The following is an 18,355-nucleotide window of genomic DNA, read 5'->3' as shown; positions in this document are numbered from 1 at the left end:
ACTAATCACAGCTTTCCATGTTGAGCTGACTGAGATTCAGTTTTTGGTTGGAAACATTCGTGAATGTCTTTTTTTTTTATATAAATATTATAGTTGAGTAGGTAACGCTTTCTCCAACACGTTGGGATTCACCTTTTTAATGCTGTGTTTGTTCATCTGTTCTCTGTGGGAGGGGGGCGGGGCAGAGATATTATGGGGTGGATGTGTAGAGCTCATACCAGACTGTAACTAGGGGATTTGTACAACCAAAGAAGTCTATTTTGTGGTTCAGGAATAATAAATTTTACTTTTCATTTAATAAGCCGATTCACCGCATTGTGTCTTTTGTTCAGATAAGAGCTTTTCAAAGGAATACTGCAACTTTTTTATTGTGTTCGATGGTCTGCACAAAAATCTGGTCCCCTAGGCAAAGGGGAGAACCGTGGTGGGAAGTGTATTTGGGAGAGTTCCTGGAGGTCTTCTGCTCTTCATCTGTTGGGAGAGAGAGCATAGTTTAACTCAGTGGTTCTCAATTATTTCATTCCCCCCTAGGATTATCATTCCCCCCTATGAGACAGAATTTTTTTCACAACCCCCCTGAATTGAAGTACTATTGAGAACCTTCTAATATTTATTTATCTGTACAAAACCACTGTATGAGTTGCTGGCACCAGCATTCTGCATACATTCACCTTATCAAAATAGATTAATAAAGTTAGCTAACATTAGATAACATACAAAATGAGATAACATCTGCAACAACTTAAAACAATTTCCAAGAGCAAATGATTCACTGGGGTTTGCATTTAATACAAAATATCTTTAAACCGTAAACATTGGTCACTTGTCAGCTTCATCAGCTTATTCCCTTTCAAAAATATATGACTTCTAAACTATTTTTTTTGTGTGCAATATATGCAACAATATTTAACATTAACATAATTCAAATAAAAAATAAGTTATTTATAAAATAAAATGGCGCTAAGTCCCCCCTGCCCCTCAAACCCCCCCCCCTCCCCCTGACATTTAAACCAGTGCTTCTCAAATGGTGAGCAAAGTAAGTTAAGTTTGAAAAGAGATTTCAACATGCGTGTTGGTGGGGAACCATCCAACATAGTGAAAGACCTTTTATTCGAATGTGCCAATTCACAGCCTTTCAACGCTTCCCTTCGTCCATCGCGGTACGAATGGAGTCAGAACGTGGAGATCTCTACCTCCTCGTACTTCAGGTCTAGTGACGGTTTGTACCGAGGGATGTGAACATGCGGACGCTCCCCGGAACGTGGGTTCTCCACTCACCCGTCTGAGGCTCCGGCGGTGGGCGTTGTAGAAGGCCACGGCGCCGGGCCCCTCGCCTCGCCTGCTCTGGACGTGCTCACAAGGACGCCGCTCCTCGTCGCCCTGACAACAGGAAGCACGATGAGGAAGTGTACATTCTGCTAAACCATTAGCCAAGTAGCTCACGGTTTAAATACCATGGTGTGAACCAACATGTGGTGATGGGAACACTTGCTGTCACCGTTATGTTAATATTTATTTTGTAACAAACATGTTCCCAAATCTTATCTCCCATAATGCCTCAGTGAAGGCAGCATTTTCTACTTTATTCAACCAAAATCCAAGCAACGTGCAGTCTCTGAGTCAACACTGATCACCGCAACCGCCCTTTCCGATCGGCAAACAACCATTGAGCGACGCTGCCGGTTGTGCAAGAACCTAGCTCCAGTTTCAACCAAACCCCAGTCCCCTGGGTGAGTCCCAGACCACCAAACCCCAGTCCCCTGGGTGAGTCCCAGACCACCAAACCCCAGTCCCCTGGGTGAGTCCCAGACCACCAAACCCCAGTCCCCTGGGTGAGTCCCAGACCACCAAACCCCAGTCCCCTGGGTGAGTCCCAGACCACCAAACCCCAGTCCCCTGGGTGAGTCCCAGATCATCCACAGCCTCCGCCCCAGGGCAAGCCGCTGAGCAGGCTCACCAGGGAGGGAGAGCGGTCCGGGGGTACGAGCCCAGGCGTGATCGAACCCCTTTCCGGGACCTCCCGGGGCGACAGCAAGGAGTTGGGGTACCAGCTCTCAAACTCTGTCCAAGCACAAGATGAGAGTTCACAGCTTAGGGTGAGTTGTGCAAATACAACAAAAACGAATACAACGTGTAGCAGCTGCTAAAGTACGCGATGCAAAGCATCATTTGCAGACACATCAAGTAATGCCTGCATGACTTGAGGGAACCAAGTAATGCAGGGAAGTAATGTGGGTCTCCTGTGTGGAGACTTGGTACTGCAGTACTCTGGTGTAGTACTACAGTACTCCTGGGGTCTCCTATGTGGAGACTTGGTACTGCAGTACTCTGGTGTAGTACTACAGTACTCCTGGGGTCTCCTATGTGGAGACTTGGTACTGCAGTACTCTGGTGTAGTACTACAGTACTCCTGGGGTCTCCTATGTGGAGACTTGGTACTGCAGTACTCTGGTGTAGTACTACAGTACTCCTGGGGTCTCCTATGTGGAGACTTGGTACTGCAGTACTCTGGTGTAGTACTACAGTACTCCTGGGGTCTCCTGTGTGGAGACTTGGTACTGCAGTACTCTGGTGTAGTACTACAGTACTCCTGGGGTCTCCTATGTGGAGACTTGGTACTGCAGTACTCTGGTGTAGTACTACAGTACTCCTGGGGTCTCCTATGTGGAGACTTGGTACTGCAGTACTCTGGTGTAGTACTACAGTACTCCTGGGGTCTCCTATGTGGAGACTTGGTACTGCAGTACTCTGGTGTAGTACTACAGTACTCCTGGGGTCTCCTATGTGGAGACTTGGTACTGCAGTACTCTGGTGTAGTACTACAGTACTCCTGGGGTCTCCTGTGTGGAGACTTGGTACTGCAGTACTCTGGTGTAGTACTACAGTACTCCTGGGGTCTCCTATGTGGAGACTTGGTACTGCAGTATTCTGGTTTAGTACTACAGTACTACTGGGGTCTCTTATCTTGAGACGGAGTACTGCAGTACTCTGGTCTAGTACTGCAGTACTCTGGTGTAGTACTGCAGTACTCCTGTGTGGACAGGGGTCTGACCTGAGAGCAGGCGGACCCTGCAGCGGTCCACCAGGTGCTGGCAGTAGCGGACCTCGGCCCTCGCGGGGCCCAGCTGGTCGTGGTGCTGGCGGTACCGCGTCCTCAGGGCCCCCAGACGGCCCACCAGGGCCTCCTCCACGTCCTGGGTCTCCTCGGACCCCCGGAGCCGGCCTGCGGAACCACCACCCCGGCTTTATTGGCGGGTCGGCCCTTCAAAGGCTTCGTCACACTGTCTTCCCCGTCGCCATGGTTACGCACCGTGAGCGTGGCGGTGCCGCTGGACGTCCTCCGCCGCCGCGTCGATGTCCCTCTTGGCGGCGTTGAGCTCCTGGCCGAGGAGGTGCAGGAGGGCGCGGCGCTCCTGCAGCACCTCCTTGTTGCTCCGCAGGAGGCGGTGGAGGCCGGCCCCGCCCGACGCCTTGAACTCCTCGAAGGCCTGGGCCTTGGTGGGGGGGGAGCTGCAGGCGGAGGGGAGGGGTGTAGAGCAAGGCTGGGACTTTAAGGGACATGGGTGCAGTGGAGAGAGAGAGAGGGCGGGACTTTCGGTGATATGGGTTTAGTGCAGAGACAGAGAGGGCGGGACTTTCGGTGACATGAGTTAAGTGCAGGGGACTTCCTACACTGCAGAGGGATATCCGTTTCCGTCCGGACAACGATACAATTCATGATCCTCTCTCCGGCTGGCACTAACGTGACTATGGTTGGCAAACATACTCTGTCCTGATTGGCTCTGCCTCTGGAGGTGGTGCTTCCTGTACTTCCTGGTCGGGGGGGTCCGGTTCGTCCTCAGGGGTCTGGGGAGGAGGATGTATCCTGGGACTGGATCTGGTCTCTAGTGCCTTCCCATGAACAGGACTCGCGGCTCCAGGCTTTTTCCCCCGGCTGAACCCACATCCATAGAGGGAGGAACACAAAAAGATGAAAATAACCACAAGGGTTTTCAAAATAAAAGTCCTGTCATGTTTCTTCATAGTAGATTGAACTCATTAATTTGTACCTCTGGGTTCAAACCCTGATTTCAAAAGAAGAGACAACACTTTTAAGAATTGTGTTTATTTCCAAGCATTTAGTCCCACAAAGGATGTTCATATCCTTTGTGTGAAATCGCTCGTTAAACAAATTAGCTTCTGTTTTCTTATTGTTTCCTATTCTGCCCACCAAAACACCTCCAACACCACAAATATTCGTGAAAGATAAATGTTGTTTACTTCCGACAACAAACCTGGGTTGAGTGCATTCCCCATGGCTCTCCTGGGTTGGGGACTCACCTCGGCGGGGCTTCTTTAGCCTTCTTGCGTTTGCTCTTGACTCGGGCGCGGCCGGTCATACCCCCCACCCTGCGGCTGCCGCCCACCTCCTCCTCCTCCTCCTCCTCCTCTTCCTCCTCCACTTCATCCTCCTCCTCGGGTTGTAGAGACGTTTCACAAAGCAGAACGAGATAAGCACAGCTGTCATCAGTCCTCAGATCTGCCGTTGCTCTTTAAACCGATCGGGAGGCTGGATAGGTCTACACTACAGAACCACTTCCTGGTTTGCTGTTCCTGACCTTGGGATTGGCTGAGTCGTCGGCCCGGCCTCTCTCCACCAGCGTGTAGGTCTGAGAGAGCTTGGCCTTCACTCTCTGCTCCTGCTCTCTGTTAGAACACACACACACACACACACACACACACACACACACACACACACACACACACACACACACACACACACACACACACACAATAGTAGGAGATTTACAAGGGGAGCAGGTAAGGGGGGATAATGCATGCTCAGGGATGCCTACTGGTAAACTGTTGGGTTTCAAACCCAGAACTAATGGGCTGAGAGTCAAACCCCCTCCCCACTAGACCATCCTGCCCCATCTAAAAAGTCCTCCTAGTTCTGCTGTTGTCTTGACGAATGCCCCAAGCCATTCAGTAAACAGAGCTTGCGGTCACATGACTACTCACTGCACAGCCAGTCTGAACTGAGAGAAGACCTCCTGCAGCTGTCTGACACTGACCACCTGAGGAGCAGGAGGAGGAGGTTAATCTACTAGTCTAATCTGGGTGTCTGGGTGGTTAACCTGAGTGGTAATATGGGTGTTTGTATGTTAATCTGGGAATTTGTGTGGTTCATCTGTGTATGAATCTGTGTTTGTGTGGTTAATCAGAGTGGTCTTCTGGGAGTTTGTGTGGTAAACTGTCCATGTTAATCTGGGTGTTTGTGTAGTTAATTTGAGTGTTAATCTGGGAGTTTGTGTGGTTAAACTGAGTGGTCTTCTGGGAGTTTGTGTTGTAAATATGAGTGTTAATCTGGGAGTTTGTGTGGTAGTGTTAATATTGGTGTTTAGATGGATAATCTGTGTGTTAATTTGTGTGTGTGAGTGTGTGTGTTTGTGTGTGTGTGTGGGTAGTAAATCTCTCACACTGATGGCCTCAAGACTTCCTTCCAGGTACCTCTGCACCTGGTCCTGGAGTTCAGCCTGTTGGGCCTTGGAGAGAGGCTGGTACCTCGCCCCCCCTCCATTCACCTGGAGTTCATTTACACACTTTTTTACATCGAAGGAACATACGTGATGGTAAGGTACTAAGAACCCATTTGGGTTTATTAGCACAGCCATCATGACAACTAATAAAATACCTAAAAAAGAGAAACTAGGATGGAGAGGAGGCCCATAACATTCATTCATTCTGAAATGATTAACCAGCGAATAGGTGGTGGTGGTGAAGCTACTCACCAGGAGATTCTGGATGGACAGCTCATCCCTCAGCATCTCCACTTCCTTCTGGAGCCTCTTCACCTCCAACTACAGACAGTTAGGTTTAGGGTCAAGATCCTGTGTCTCTGTAGGCAGCGGTGGCACTCAGTATAATGAAGCCTATGAGAGTGTGTGTCTCACTGCAGGGTCAACGTGTTGGTTGATGGACGGTTGGCTTTTGACGCTCTTCATCCGACTGGCGAACCGCAGCGTGGACAGCTGCAGGACACAACGCAGCACTGGGTAAACAAATGAACGATGACCCTAGCATTCATTAGGGTTCATTAACCCTAACCACCAACCATCACCTTTAGTAAACACCCCAGACAACAGACAAACAAAGACCTCAGACCACAGCCAATCAAACACCTCAGACAACACGTAAACAAACACCTTAGACAACAGCCAAACAAACACCTCAGACAATAGCCAAACAAACACCTCAGACAACACGTAAACAAACACCTCCGACAACAGCCATACAAACACCTCACACAACAAATAAACAAACACCTTAGACAACAGGTAAACAAACACCTCAGACAACAGACAAACACCTCAGACAACAGACCACCAAACACCTCAGACAACAGGCGAACAAACACCTCAGACAACAGGTAAACAAACACCTCAGACAACAGTGGGGTGTTCCACAAAGCCGGTTTTATCACATAACCGGGTAAGTTAACCCAGGGTTGGCTGTAACCCTAGGTTTTCCGTTCCAAAAGGATCACGGTATGTTAGTTGCTATAGCAACATATGCTCTGAATCAAACCTGGTCGGACCAGGTTTTGCGCAGGTTAAGTTTGAAACATAACCCGGTTTTGGGTATTTCAACCGGCGTTCACCGCAGATTTCATGTGTTCACAATGGCATGCCCTTTTGATGAGAGAACTGCTGATATCAGAGCGCAAATTATACGTGCAATCCACCGGGAGCGATTGATAAGACCACGGCTCGACATCTTGGCATATTGGATGACTTTTTGCTGGAGTGGAGAGATATAGATTCTCGCGCAAATCTTTATATTTAAATAGCCTTGCATAGCCAACACTACCAATCGAGGACCTGGCCTCAGTTCACTCCAGACTATTTGCATAGCCCTCCGTTTTTTTCAAATGGTAGTTTTATCTATTAGGCTATAGGCCTAATGCTGGAGATGCTGAGCACATCACAGTCGTTTCAGATGACCCATCCAAGATTTGTATCGGCCTCCTATCATACAAAGAGCAATATTGTCTGAGTACTATGCCGAGAGGCATTTACAACATAAAGTATAAAATAGTCCTAACGGACTTGCATCCACTGGAGAATGTTCGATCGTAGCCGGCGGCTTCATTACAAGCACTGATCCATCTTGATCTGTGAAGTTGATGAATTGTCACTTTTAGGTTTTCTACCCAGTTACCAAAAAAAAGAAACATTTGGAATAGTATGCGCTGTGGCAAGCACACGGTTTGCATGTGTTACTTCGAAGGCAAAAAAAATCTAAAATACAAGAAAACACAAAAACCTACATTCAACCAGTGTGGGGTATGGCCCATGACTCTCTGAGGTGGTAATACCTCCAGGTAGGCTACCCCCTCCATGCCAGGGCGCCCTGAATTTATGTTTATTAACAGCTCCTCCACCGGGGTCAAGACAATTTGAGGGCCAGATCCAGTCTGCCGACTGTCGGCCTTTTCACGATTGGCTTAAAAAAATGGCTTATTTAAATTTATACCAATACGATGGTGGGAAAAGCTTACCAGTTTGTATGTTTTTTATACTTCATTTTTATACTTGATCCTCTGACCGCTTGGAAGCAATCGGAGTACATATTGTTTTAGAAGAAAGGGGTTATGGTAGGATCTTTAAGAATGCTTAACTGGGATATTTATATATTCATGGCTCAAATAAGGATCATGCTTTTGACGTGTAACTAACGCATTTACGCGGTCAGCGATCCGCTGCCAGGCTTTGGTTCTCCGGGTTGCAGAGGCTTTAGCGTTCCCTTTTCTTGTGATAATGTCCTTCTCCTCGTCATAGCTCTCCAGGAGAACCTGGAGTTCCATTTCATTGAAATAAGCGGCCCGTTTCGCCATATCGATCAGGGTTTCCATGATCCATACATCACGTCTTTTTAGGTTTGGCGTGGACGCGCACAACCCTGTGTTAACCAACCCCGAGTTGATTGAACTAATGCATAACCGCTGCTGTGGAACCGAAAACTCTGGGTTGGTCGGCACAGGGTCAATCAACCTAGAGTTCAGCGTTAACTCAGTGTTTGTTAAACCTCCGTTCGTGGAACACCCCTCAGGTAAACAAACACCTCAGACAACAGGCAAACAAACACCTCAGACAAAAGGGAAACAAACACCTCAGACAACAGACAAATAAACAACAGCAGGAAATCATATCCGAAAGAGGAAGTCGGAGTCGTGCTGCCCACCGTCTCGTCCATCTGCGTCTCCTCTCCGTAGATGTTGGCCACCAGCACTGTGTTGCAGTTCCCTCCTGATGAAAGAAAGCATCCAGACATCCAGACGTTAGCCAAGAACCTTACAGTGCAGGTTCATAACGACCTACAGGTAGACCGTGGCCATCTGGGATAGAACCCCAAGCTGCTGGTTCCCAACCTTTCTGTGCCTATGATTCCTGAGGCCAGAACATTCTTTCTGACCCCCATGCACATCATTTGACCCCTATCAGCTTGGCGCCGCTCTAAGAGGTGAGCAGTCTGCTGCAGGGTAAGAATCATGAGGCTGTCTGTGTGTATTCACAGGACCTGTACAACACCTGCCAACCTTTTACATTACTTTTGTGTGTGTGTGTGTGTGTGTGTGTGTGTGTGTGTGTGTGTGTGTGTGTGTGTGTGTGTGTGTGTGTGTCCGTGTGTGTGTGTACCCAGGGAGTGTTTGAGTGCGTGGGTGAGCTTGCTCTGTCTGAAGGGGACGTGGTCTCTGCGGGGGTCCGCCAGGGCCAGGATGGTCTGCTCCAGGAAGGACAGAGACTTGTTGATGTGTGTCGCCTCCCGCAACGTCTGCCCCGCCCCCTGCACACACACACACATACACACACACACACACACACACACACACGCTTACACACAAATAACACCCATAAGGAACACACCTTTTATATACACTTGAACCGCACCACTTTAAATATACACAGATGTTAAGAACGTACACACACACACACATATATATATATATATATATATCAAACACATGTTTTATGTACCCAAAAAGAAAACAAACTTTAAATACACTCACATACACAAACACTTAAAACAAGATCTATCGACACAGATTGAACACGCAGACACACATTAAATGTATAGACACTTTAAACACACATAAGTTGAGAACACACATGTTTAAAACTATATAAACAGTACACAAAGACTGCTCTTACGTTGAACCCATTCAATCATTTGTACAGGCAGAACCAGATCCCCCAGTACTGGACTGTTAGCCAAGTGGCAAATCCAGGATGGGTCCTCAGTGGGTGGCGGGGCACCCTGGATGTACACAGTACTAGCACCTATTCTCCCATCCCCGTTCCCGCCTGGAGGGGACACGCCCACTGATGATTCAAAGGGAACCTGCTATTTTTCGGCACCAACCTTTCGAGGTGCCGAGGCATTACAATTTGGTCTAAATGCTCCGAACGGTTCTGTCGAGGTTCGCACACCGGAAACCGAAACCCGTTCCACGCTGTCTGCCAAAGGGGGTCTCGGCGGACCGGACCACTCACCCCAGTCCTACCCAGGCGCTCCGACCCGGCCAGGTCCACCAGGCTCAGCTTGGAGCGCAGGAACGTGGTGCCAGAGAGAGACCTGGAGCGAGACTACCGCCAGCACAGAGACGACAAGCAGACGTACGTGTGTTAAGACGTTAGAAAAGTGTCAATAAAGAGGTTCAGATACACGTCATAAGAGTTCTTGGCTTTAGCTGTTTCCCGCCGACTATGGATACAACCTAAACCCCCCCACAAACCCACATTTACACCCTGTTACCGAGGTCAAAAGGTTAAAAGTTAAAGGGGGGATACCTGTATGTGTAGGGTGAAGATGCAGTGGGACCTGGAGGAGTGGTTGTTCATAGCGTGAGCTCCCATGATGCGATTCAGCTCCCCCTGGACATGACAACCACACACCAACACTGTAGTACACACCACATGAACAGCGCTCTCATCCCTTCTTGTGAGTGAGGATAGTTCCTTTAAGGAAAACTAGGAGGAAGCATCGGGAAGGAGATCAAATAAAACCCAGCCAGCCAACGTACAAACCAATTACAGTGGGACGTGTTCCACACAGCGTCTTACAGTAGGAGGCTTATCACACAGCGTCACCTCCCACCTCAAACAGCAGGTCCAGGGCCTCCTCCTTGCTCTGGACGGGGTGCAGGGACAGACCCCTGATGGACACCCGCCCACCGGGCTCTTCCATCAACGCAAGACCCGGCCGGGGGGGCACTGGGCCCCGGGGGGCCAGGTGCTGGGGCCCGGCCAGTGTGGACAGCAGGTCCGTCAGGGTGTCGTTGTAGACCTCCAGGTAGGACAGCTGGACAGAGAAGATCTGGTCGCTGCGCTTCGCCACTTCCTGAAACACCTTGGACAAAAAGAGCTAAATAAGTACAAAGTAGACATAGACATAGACAAGACCAGAATTGTGGTTTACCTAGCGATTCACATTTATATAGCGCTTTTCTACCAGTGGCCACTCTTAAGTGCTGTAAAATATTGGCTAACATTCACCCATTTATGCACATATTCACGACTGACGGCGTTGTCAGTCACACAAGGGCGACAGCCAGCTCGTCGGGAGCAGTTAGGGTCAGGTGTCTTGCTCAGGGAATCCTCGACACCTTGGGATTCCCTGAGCAAGAGCCGGGGATCAAACTAGAACCCTTCCGGTTACCAGCCAACCCACTGTACCTACCGAGCCATCGCCAAGTGTGGTGGTATGTGTGTGTCACCTTCTCCAGATATAGACCATACCGGACCAGGAGTGTGTGTTACCTGCTCCAGACCAGGTGTGTGTGTTACCTGCTGCAGACCAGGTGTGTGTGTGTGTTACCTGCTCCATACCAGGTGTGTGTTAGCCTGGCTAACGCCAGACCTCATCTCAATCTACATTGAGAAGAGGTCTGGGAACCACACATTAATTTTCTCTTATTTGAGGCGTGGTTTACGATTGCCACGAGCCGTTTATTGGGCCCTACGAATGTCTATCATATGAGTCTGTACGAGGCTCAAAGCCAATCATATAAATTATACCAGATGACGTACGTAGAGTGACAGAAATTCGATGAGGAAGAAGACAATGGGTGTGTTGAATAGACGTCTTCATCGTCTTGCCGTCCCCCCCCCGTTCTGTGATTGGTTCCCTATCTCAGGTGAAAATTGGATCCATGGAATCCAGGCTGCCTAGCAGCGCGAAAGGCAGCATGGGTATACCCAGGTGTGTGTTACCTGCTCCATAACAGGTGTGTGTGTTACCTGCTCCAGAACAGGTGTGTGTGTTACCTTCTCCAGACCAGGTGTGTGTGTTACCTGCTCCAGAACAGGTGTGTGTGTTACCTTCTCCAGACCAGGTGTGTGTGTTACCTGTTCCACCGCGCGGGGGATGATCCCTCGCTGGCGGTAGGACTCGGTGGTGCCCGTCATGGTGTAGGTCTTTCCTGCGCCTGTTTGGCCAAAACACAAGACCGTACCTGGTGGGAACCAGAACAGTGTTAATGATAAACCCACACTATCTGGTCCCAGGGGAGGGACTGAGGGGAATTCAGTCTTCCCTCATTCTCATTGATGCAAACATTTTAAACCAAATAATTAACATTATTCTGCAATTTTCCGGTAAACACTTTGCTGTTCTTGTATGTCTGCTGAATAATGTGTTTCTGTGTTTTAATGTGATTCACGTAGAAGAGGGTTCTCTGTCCCAGCATCAACTCCTATATGATTAAACCTTTCCTCAACCTAATTAAGATCAGAATCAGTTCTAAACTGATCATAAACGTTATAATGGATAAAACGTTATTAAATGCCGATGTTTGGACTGACCATTGTACCCGTCCAGCGCCCCCAAAACCACCTCCTGGCCCACCCTGGCGTACACCTCCTCCTGGGACAGGAGGTGCAGCACCCCGTCCAGCTGGAAGCACCAGGAGCTGGGGGCGTGGTATCCTCCACACCGCCTCCCTTTGCTCTGGTGGATCTGCACCGTCTACGGCAAGCCACAGGAACCAAAGAACAAGGACAGTTTTAGCTGGCTTGAGCTAGATACACATTTGTTTAAGAATGAGCAATTAGCGATTATACTCAACATTAAATCGTTAAATATTGACATGACCTAGCCTATAATGATAGTAAAACGGTAATAATAATATGTCTAAGCACATTTCCAACATGAGAGATAGACATTTGACCTCACCTTTGGGCTTCCAAGTTGTATATTTTAAATGTACAGTATTTCTGCTCACCTGCTGCTCAAGGTGAAGGTTAACAGATAGGCTACTACGGATACACCCATAAGGGGTTCTAATCTAAGCCCTCGGATGTTTGGGTTCAAACACCTTATTTTGGGATTCAGACGTGTTAAAGAAAAAGTGGCTCTATGGAAAAAACATCCAAATGAGTAAGGTCTACATTTAGTCTCATTGTATATTCAAATATAGGCCTATATTTCTTATCGTCAAATGTTTACCTATACCGTGATGCTTTTTATGTCCTGGTAATTGTTCATTTGATTGATTGGACATATTGAGGAAAGGGTCCGATTAAAGTACAATTGTCTTACTTTTCCATCGGGGAGGATTTCTATGAGCTCTTGAGCAAAAGTGGCGGTCGGTCGGCTTCTCACGAACACCTTCATGATCCTGAAGACAGTAACTTATATCACGACCCGATTCTTCGCAATGCTACTGCTGCATCACTATAGTCTGATCTGGTACCAACCGTTACACTGAATGACGGCCATTTATCTTACACACTCATGTTTATGTTGACGAGAGCCATGACAACGACCTGACCCCCCTCCCCCGGAGCCAAACCACCGCTCACCTAGGGAGGTATACTTCAGCATTGAGTCTACATGGTCTGTGATCATGGTCTGGGTGCCGCGGTGTGTTAAGTACTAGAGTCGTACTGGAATAAAAGTAAACATATCTTAGTTGATAGAACCCCCTCCGATGCGACAGTATTTGCTTTTTAGTTGGCAATACCAACCTACTTTTCATTCACTACCTGACGTATGTTCAGAACATGCCCATAGTTTAAGGATTTGTGTCCCTGTTCAGATACCCCTAACAGATATAACAGAAAGACAAATATCTTTGACCGAAAGAAACATGTTTTAAAATAATTCATATATATATATATATATATATATAAATATGCTGTCTGTATGCGGCCTGTAGGCCCTATGCGGTATGCTGTATGCGGTCGTCATGAAAAAAAACATAAGGGGTAACACTGTCGTTTTTTATTGGTCGTCATGAAAAAACCACAAGGGGTAACACTGTCGTTTTTTATTGGTCGTCATGAAAAAAAACATAAGGGGTAACACTGTTGTTTTTTATTGGTCGTCATGAAAAAAAACATAAGGGGTAACACTGTCGTTTTTTATTGGTCGTCATGAAAAAAAACATAAGGGGTAATACTGTCGTTTTTTATTGGTCGTCATGAAAAAAAACATACGGGGTAACACTGTTGTTTTTTATTGGTCGTCATGAAAAAAAACATAAGGGGTAACACTGTCGTTTTTTATTGGTCGTCATGAAAAAAAACATAAGGGGTAACACTGTTGTTTTTTATTGGTCGTCATGAAAAAAAACATAAGGGGTAACACTGTTGTTTTTTATTGGTCGTCATGAAAAAAAAAAAAAGGGGTAACACTGTTGTCTATGTCAAATAAAATATAAGGGGTAACACTGTTGTTTTTTATTGGTCGTCATGAAAGAAAACATAAGAGGTAACACTGTTGTGTTTTATTGGTCGTCATGAAAAAAAACATAAGGGGTAACACTGTTGTTTTTTATTGGTTGTCATGAAAAAAAACATAAGGGGTAACACTGTTGTGTTTTTTGGTCGTCATGAAAAAAAACATAAGGGGTAACACTGTTGATATTTATCAAATAAAACATAGGGGGTAACACTGTTGTTTTTTATTGGTCGTCATGAAAAAAAACATAAGGGGTAACACTGTCGTTTTTTATTGGTCGTCATGAAAAAAAACATAAGGGGTAACACTGTTGATATTTATCAAATAATACATAGCGGGTAACACTGTTTTTTTTTATTGGTCGTCATGAAAAAAACATAAGGGGTAACACTGCTGTTTTTTATTGGTCGTCATGAAAAAAAACATAAGGGGTAACACTGTTTTCTATGTCAAATAAAATATAAGGGGTAACACTGTTGTTTTTTATTGGTCGTCATGAAAGAAAACATAAGAGGTCACACTGTTGTTTTTTATTGGTCGTCATGAAAAAAAACATAAGGGGTAACACTGTTGTTTTTTATTGGTCGTCATGAAAAAACCACAAGGGGTAACAATGTCGTTTTTTATTGGTCGTCATGAAAAAAAACATAAGGGGTAACACTGTTGTTTTTTATTGGTCGTCATGAAAAAAAACATAAGGGGTAACACTGATGTTTTTTATTGGTCGTCATGAAAAAAAGCATAAGGGGTAACACTGTTGTTTTTTATTGGTCGTCATGAAAAAAAACATAAGGGGTAACACTGTTGATATTTATCAAATAAAACATAGGGGGTAACACTGTTGTTTTTTATTGGTCGTCATGAAAAAAAACATAAGGGGTAACACTGTTGTTTTTCTTTGGTCGTAATGAAAAAAACATAAGGGGTAACACTGTTGATATTTATCAAATAAAACATAGGGGGTAACACTGTCGTTTTTTATTGGTCGTCATGAAAAATAACATAAGGGGTAACACTGTCGTTTTTTATTGGTCGTCATGAAAAAAAACATAAGGGGTAACACTGTCGTTTTTTATTGGTCGTCATGAAAAAAAACATAAGGGGTAACACTGTTGTTTTTTATTGGTCGTCATGAAAAAAAACATAAGGGGTAACACTGTTGTTTTTTATTGGTCGTCATGAAAAAAAACATAAGGGGTAACACTGTTGTTTTTTATTGGTCGTCATGAAAAAAAAAAAAAGGGGTAACACTGTTGTCTATGTCAAATAAAATATAAGGGGTAACACTGTTGTTTTTTATTGGTCGTCATGAAAGAAAACATAAGAGGTAACACTGTTGTGTTTTATTGGTCGTCATGAAAAAAAACATAAGGGGTAACACTGTTGTTTTTTATTGGTCGTCATGAAAAAAAACATAAGGGGTAACAGTGTCGTTTTTTATTGGTCGTCATGAAAAAAAACATAAGGGGTAATACTGTCGTTTTTTATTGGTCGTCATGAAAAAAAACATAAGGGGTAACACTGTTGTTTTTTATTGGTCGTCATGAAAAAAAACATAAGGGGTAACACTGTTGTTTTTTATTGGTCGTCATGAAAAAAAACATAAGGGGTAACACTGTTGTTTTTTAATGGTCGTCATGAAAAAAAACATAAGGGGTAACAGTGTCGTTTTTTATTGGTCGTCATGAAAAAATACATAAGGGGTAATACTGTTGTTTTTTATTGGTCGTCATGAAAAAAAACATAAGGGGTAACACTGTCGTTTTTTATTGGTCGTCATGAAAAAAAACGTAAGGGGTAACACTGTCGTTTTTTATTGGTCGTCATGAAAAAAAACATAGGGGGTAACACTGTTGTTTTTTATTGGTCGTCATGAAAAAAAACATAAGGGGTAACACTGTTGTTTTTTATTGGTCGTCATGAAAAAAAAAAAAAGGGGTAACACTGTTGTCTATGTCAAATAAAATATAAGGGGTAACACTGTTGTTTTTTATTGGTCGTCATGAAAGAAAACATAAGAGGTAACAAAGTTGTTTTTTATTGGTCGTCATGAAAAAAAACATAAGGGGTAACACTGTTGATATTTATCAAATAAAACATAGGGGGTAACACTGTCGTTTTTTATTGGTCGTCATGAAAAAAAACATAAGGGGTAACACTGTCGTTTTTTATTGGTCGTCATGAAAAAAAACATAAGGGGTAACACTGTTGTTTTTTATTGGTCGTCATGAAAAAAAACATAAGGGGTAACACTGTTGTTTTTTATTGGTCGTCATGAAAAAAAAAAAAAGGGGTAACACTGTTGTCTATGTCAAATAAAATATAAGGGGTAACACTGTTGTTTTTTATTGGTCGTCATGAAAGAAAACATAAGAGGTAACACTGTTGTGTTTTATTGGTCGTCATGAAAAAAAACATAAGGGGTAACACTGTTGTTTTTTATTGGTCGTCATGAAAAAAAACATAAGGGGTAACAGTGTCGTTTTTTATTGGTCGTCATGAAAAAAAACATAAGGGGTAATACTGTCGTTTTTTATTGGTCGTCATGAAAAAAAACATAAGGGGTAACACTGTTGTTTTTTATTGGTCGTCATGAAAAAAACATAAGGGGTAACACTGTTGTTTTTTATTGGTCGTCATGAAAAAAAACATAAGGGGTAACACTGTTGTTTTTTATTGGTCGTCATGAAAAAAAACATAAGGGGTAACAGTGTCGTTTTTTATTGGTCGTCATGAAAAAATACATAAGGGGTAATACTGTCGTTTTTTATTGGTCGTCATGAAAAAAAACATAAGGGGTAACACTGTTGTTTTTTATTGGTCGTCATGAAAAAAAACATAAGGGGTAACACTGTTGTTTTTTATTGGTCGTCATGAAAAAAAACATAAGGGGTAACACTGTCGTTTTTTATTGGTCGTCATGAAAAAAAACATAAGGGGTAACACTGTCGTTTTTTATTGGTCGTCATGAAAAAAAACATAAGGGGTAACACTGTTGTTTTTTATTGGTCGTCATGAAAAAAAACATAAGGGGTAACACTGTTGTTTTTTATTGGTCGTCATGAAAAAAAAAAAAAGGGGTAACACTGTTGTCTATGTCAAATAAAATATAAGGGGTAACACTGTTGTTTTTTATTGGTCGTCATGAAAGAAAACATAAGAGGTAACAAAGTTGTTTTTTATTGGTCGTCATGAAAAAAAACATAAGGGGTAACACTGTTGATATTTATCAAATAAAACATAGGGGGTAACACTGTTGTTTTTTATTGGTCGTCATGAAAAAAAACATAAGGGGTAACACTGTCGTTTTTTATTGGTCGTCATGAAAAAAAACATAAGGGGTAACACTGTTGTTTTTTATTGGTCGTCATGAAAAAAAACATAAGGGGTAACACTGTTGTTTTTTATTGGTCGTCATGAAAAAAAACATAAGGGGTAACACTGTTGTTTTTTATTGGTCATCATGAAAAAAAACATAAGGGGTAACACTGTTGTCTATGTCAAATAAAATATAAGGGGTAACACTTGTTTTTTATTGGTCGTCATGAAAAAAAACATAAGGGGTAACACTGTTGTTTTGTCTTTGGTCGTCATGAAAAAAAATAAAAGGGGTAACACTGTTGTTTTTTATTGGTCGTCATGAAAGAAAACATAAGAGGTAACACTGTTGTTTTTTATTGGTCGTCATGAAAAAAAATGTTGGGCCCCAGTCTAGGGGTGCCTAGGGCCTAACATGAATGAGCCCTTGTCTTCCTCAACTCCCAAGTAGCCACAACCCAAATCATCAGTGGTGTGAAGGAAAGATTTATTTATGCAAGGTAAATAAATCTATAGATATACAAGATAAACTTCAGGGCGGACCAAGGCCAAAATAACAAATTACACAAACCTATCTAGAAAGTAAGAAACTAGCTTAAAGAAAACAAACTACAAATCTTACCTCCCTATCTAAGTAAAACAAGAGAAAACACCGTAAACAAAACTGGCAGTCCACCCTTACGATCACACACGTTAACTTTCAACTATCAGGTAATGTCCCACAAGACAGAACGACAATGTGGCCGGTTGGAAGCGGAAGAGGACGAGGGAAAAACCGGCTGCCCCCAGACGGCCGCCATCTTGGCTCCTTTGTAGTGGTTGGTTCCCGGCTGCAGCCAACCACAGGCCAGGGCTCGCAACTCGTCCACCAATCATCTCCGCGTCCTGGCACACTCGTTTATGCATGTCAGGAGAAAGAAAAAAGCACAGGGCACACAAACACACAGCAGAACGAACACAAGAAATGACCATAGTCATAACACCCCCACACCCAAGAATCAAACATACCCCTAAATGTTTGCTTCCTGATCTGAGGAACACCTAGACAAAGCGTCTGCTATTACATTTTCTGTACCCTTCTTGTGAAAAATTTGCAGATTAAAATCCTGCAGGAGAAGAGACCAGCGCATTAGCCGCTGGTTAGAATTCCGCATGTGTGCTAGAAATACTAATGGATTGTGATCTGTGTACACTTGGACAGGCTGCGAAGTAGATCCGAGATAAACCTCAAAATATTGCAAGGCAAGCAGGAGGGCGAGAGCTTCCTTCTCGATAGTGCTATAATGAAGCTGATGTTTATTAAACTTTCTTGAGA

At 44.4% G+C, this 18,355-nt stretch overlaps 1 protein-coding gene across 1 annotated transcript; it reads right to left on the bottom strand.

The window, feature by feature from the left end:
- Window positions 1–12: 12 nt before the first annotated feature.
- On the bottom strand, window positions 13–12,779 carry kif9 (kinesin family member 9). Its single transcript, XM_060045244.1, has 20 exons — window positions 12,580–12,779; window positions 11,844–12,006; window positions 11,388–11,494; window positions 10,138–10,389; window positions 9,831–9,914; window positions 9,534–9,626; window positions 8,679–8,826; window positions 8,224–8,288; window positions 5,934–6,011; window positions 5,772–5,840; window positions 5,460–5,564; window positions 5,002–5,057; window positions 4,599–4,686; window positions 4,321–4,454; window positions 3,767–3,934; window positions 3,311–3,510; window positions 3,053–3,223; window positions 1,958–2,061; window positions 1,279–1,380; window positions 13–471 (listed from the first exon to the last, which is right to left on the bottom strand). Exons 1-20 carry the CDS (start codon window positions 12,652–12,654, stop codon window positions 403–405), a joined length of 2,331 nt encoding a protein of 776 aa, XP_059901227.1. The 5' UTR covers window positions 12,655–12,779; the 3' UTR covers window positions 13–402.
- Between the last annotated feature and the right edge of the window lie 5,576 nt (window positions 12,780–18,355).

The sequence above is a fragment of the Gadus macrocephalus genome, chromosome 23, assembly GCF_031168955.1.
Source record: "Gadus macrocephalus chromosome 23, ASM3116895v1".
In the NCBI taxonomy this organism is placed as follows: domain Eukaryota; kingdom Metazoa; phylum Chordata; class Actinopteri; order Gadiformes; family Gadidae; genus Gadus; species Gadus macrocephalus.
The sequence above is the reverse complement of the archived record's forward strand: the minus strand, read 5'-3'. Positions and strand labels throughout refer to the sequence as shown.

What these genes read in the sequence shown, in the direction of transcription:
- kif9 (XM_060045244.1), bottom strand. Translation starts at nt 12,654, where the DNA reads ATGAAGGTGTTCGTGAGAAGCCGACCGACCGCCACTTTTGCTCAAGAG. An exon ending in GGCGCTGGACGGGTACAATG is followed by an intron (nt 11,495 to 11,843) that starts GTCAGTCCAAAC and finishes GGTTCCCACCAG; the next exon opens with GTACGGTCTTGTGTTTTGGC. An exon ending in TGTCCATCCAGAATCTCCTG is followed by an intron (nt 5,565 to 5,771) that starts GTGAGTAGCTTC and finishes AATGAACTCCAG; the next exon opens with GTGAATGGAGGGGGGGCGAG.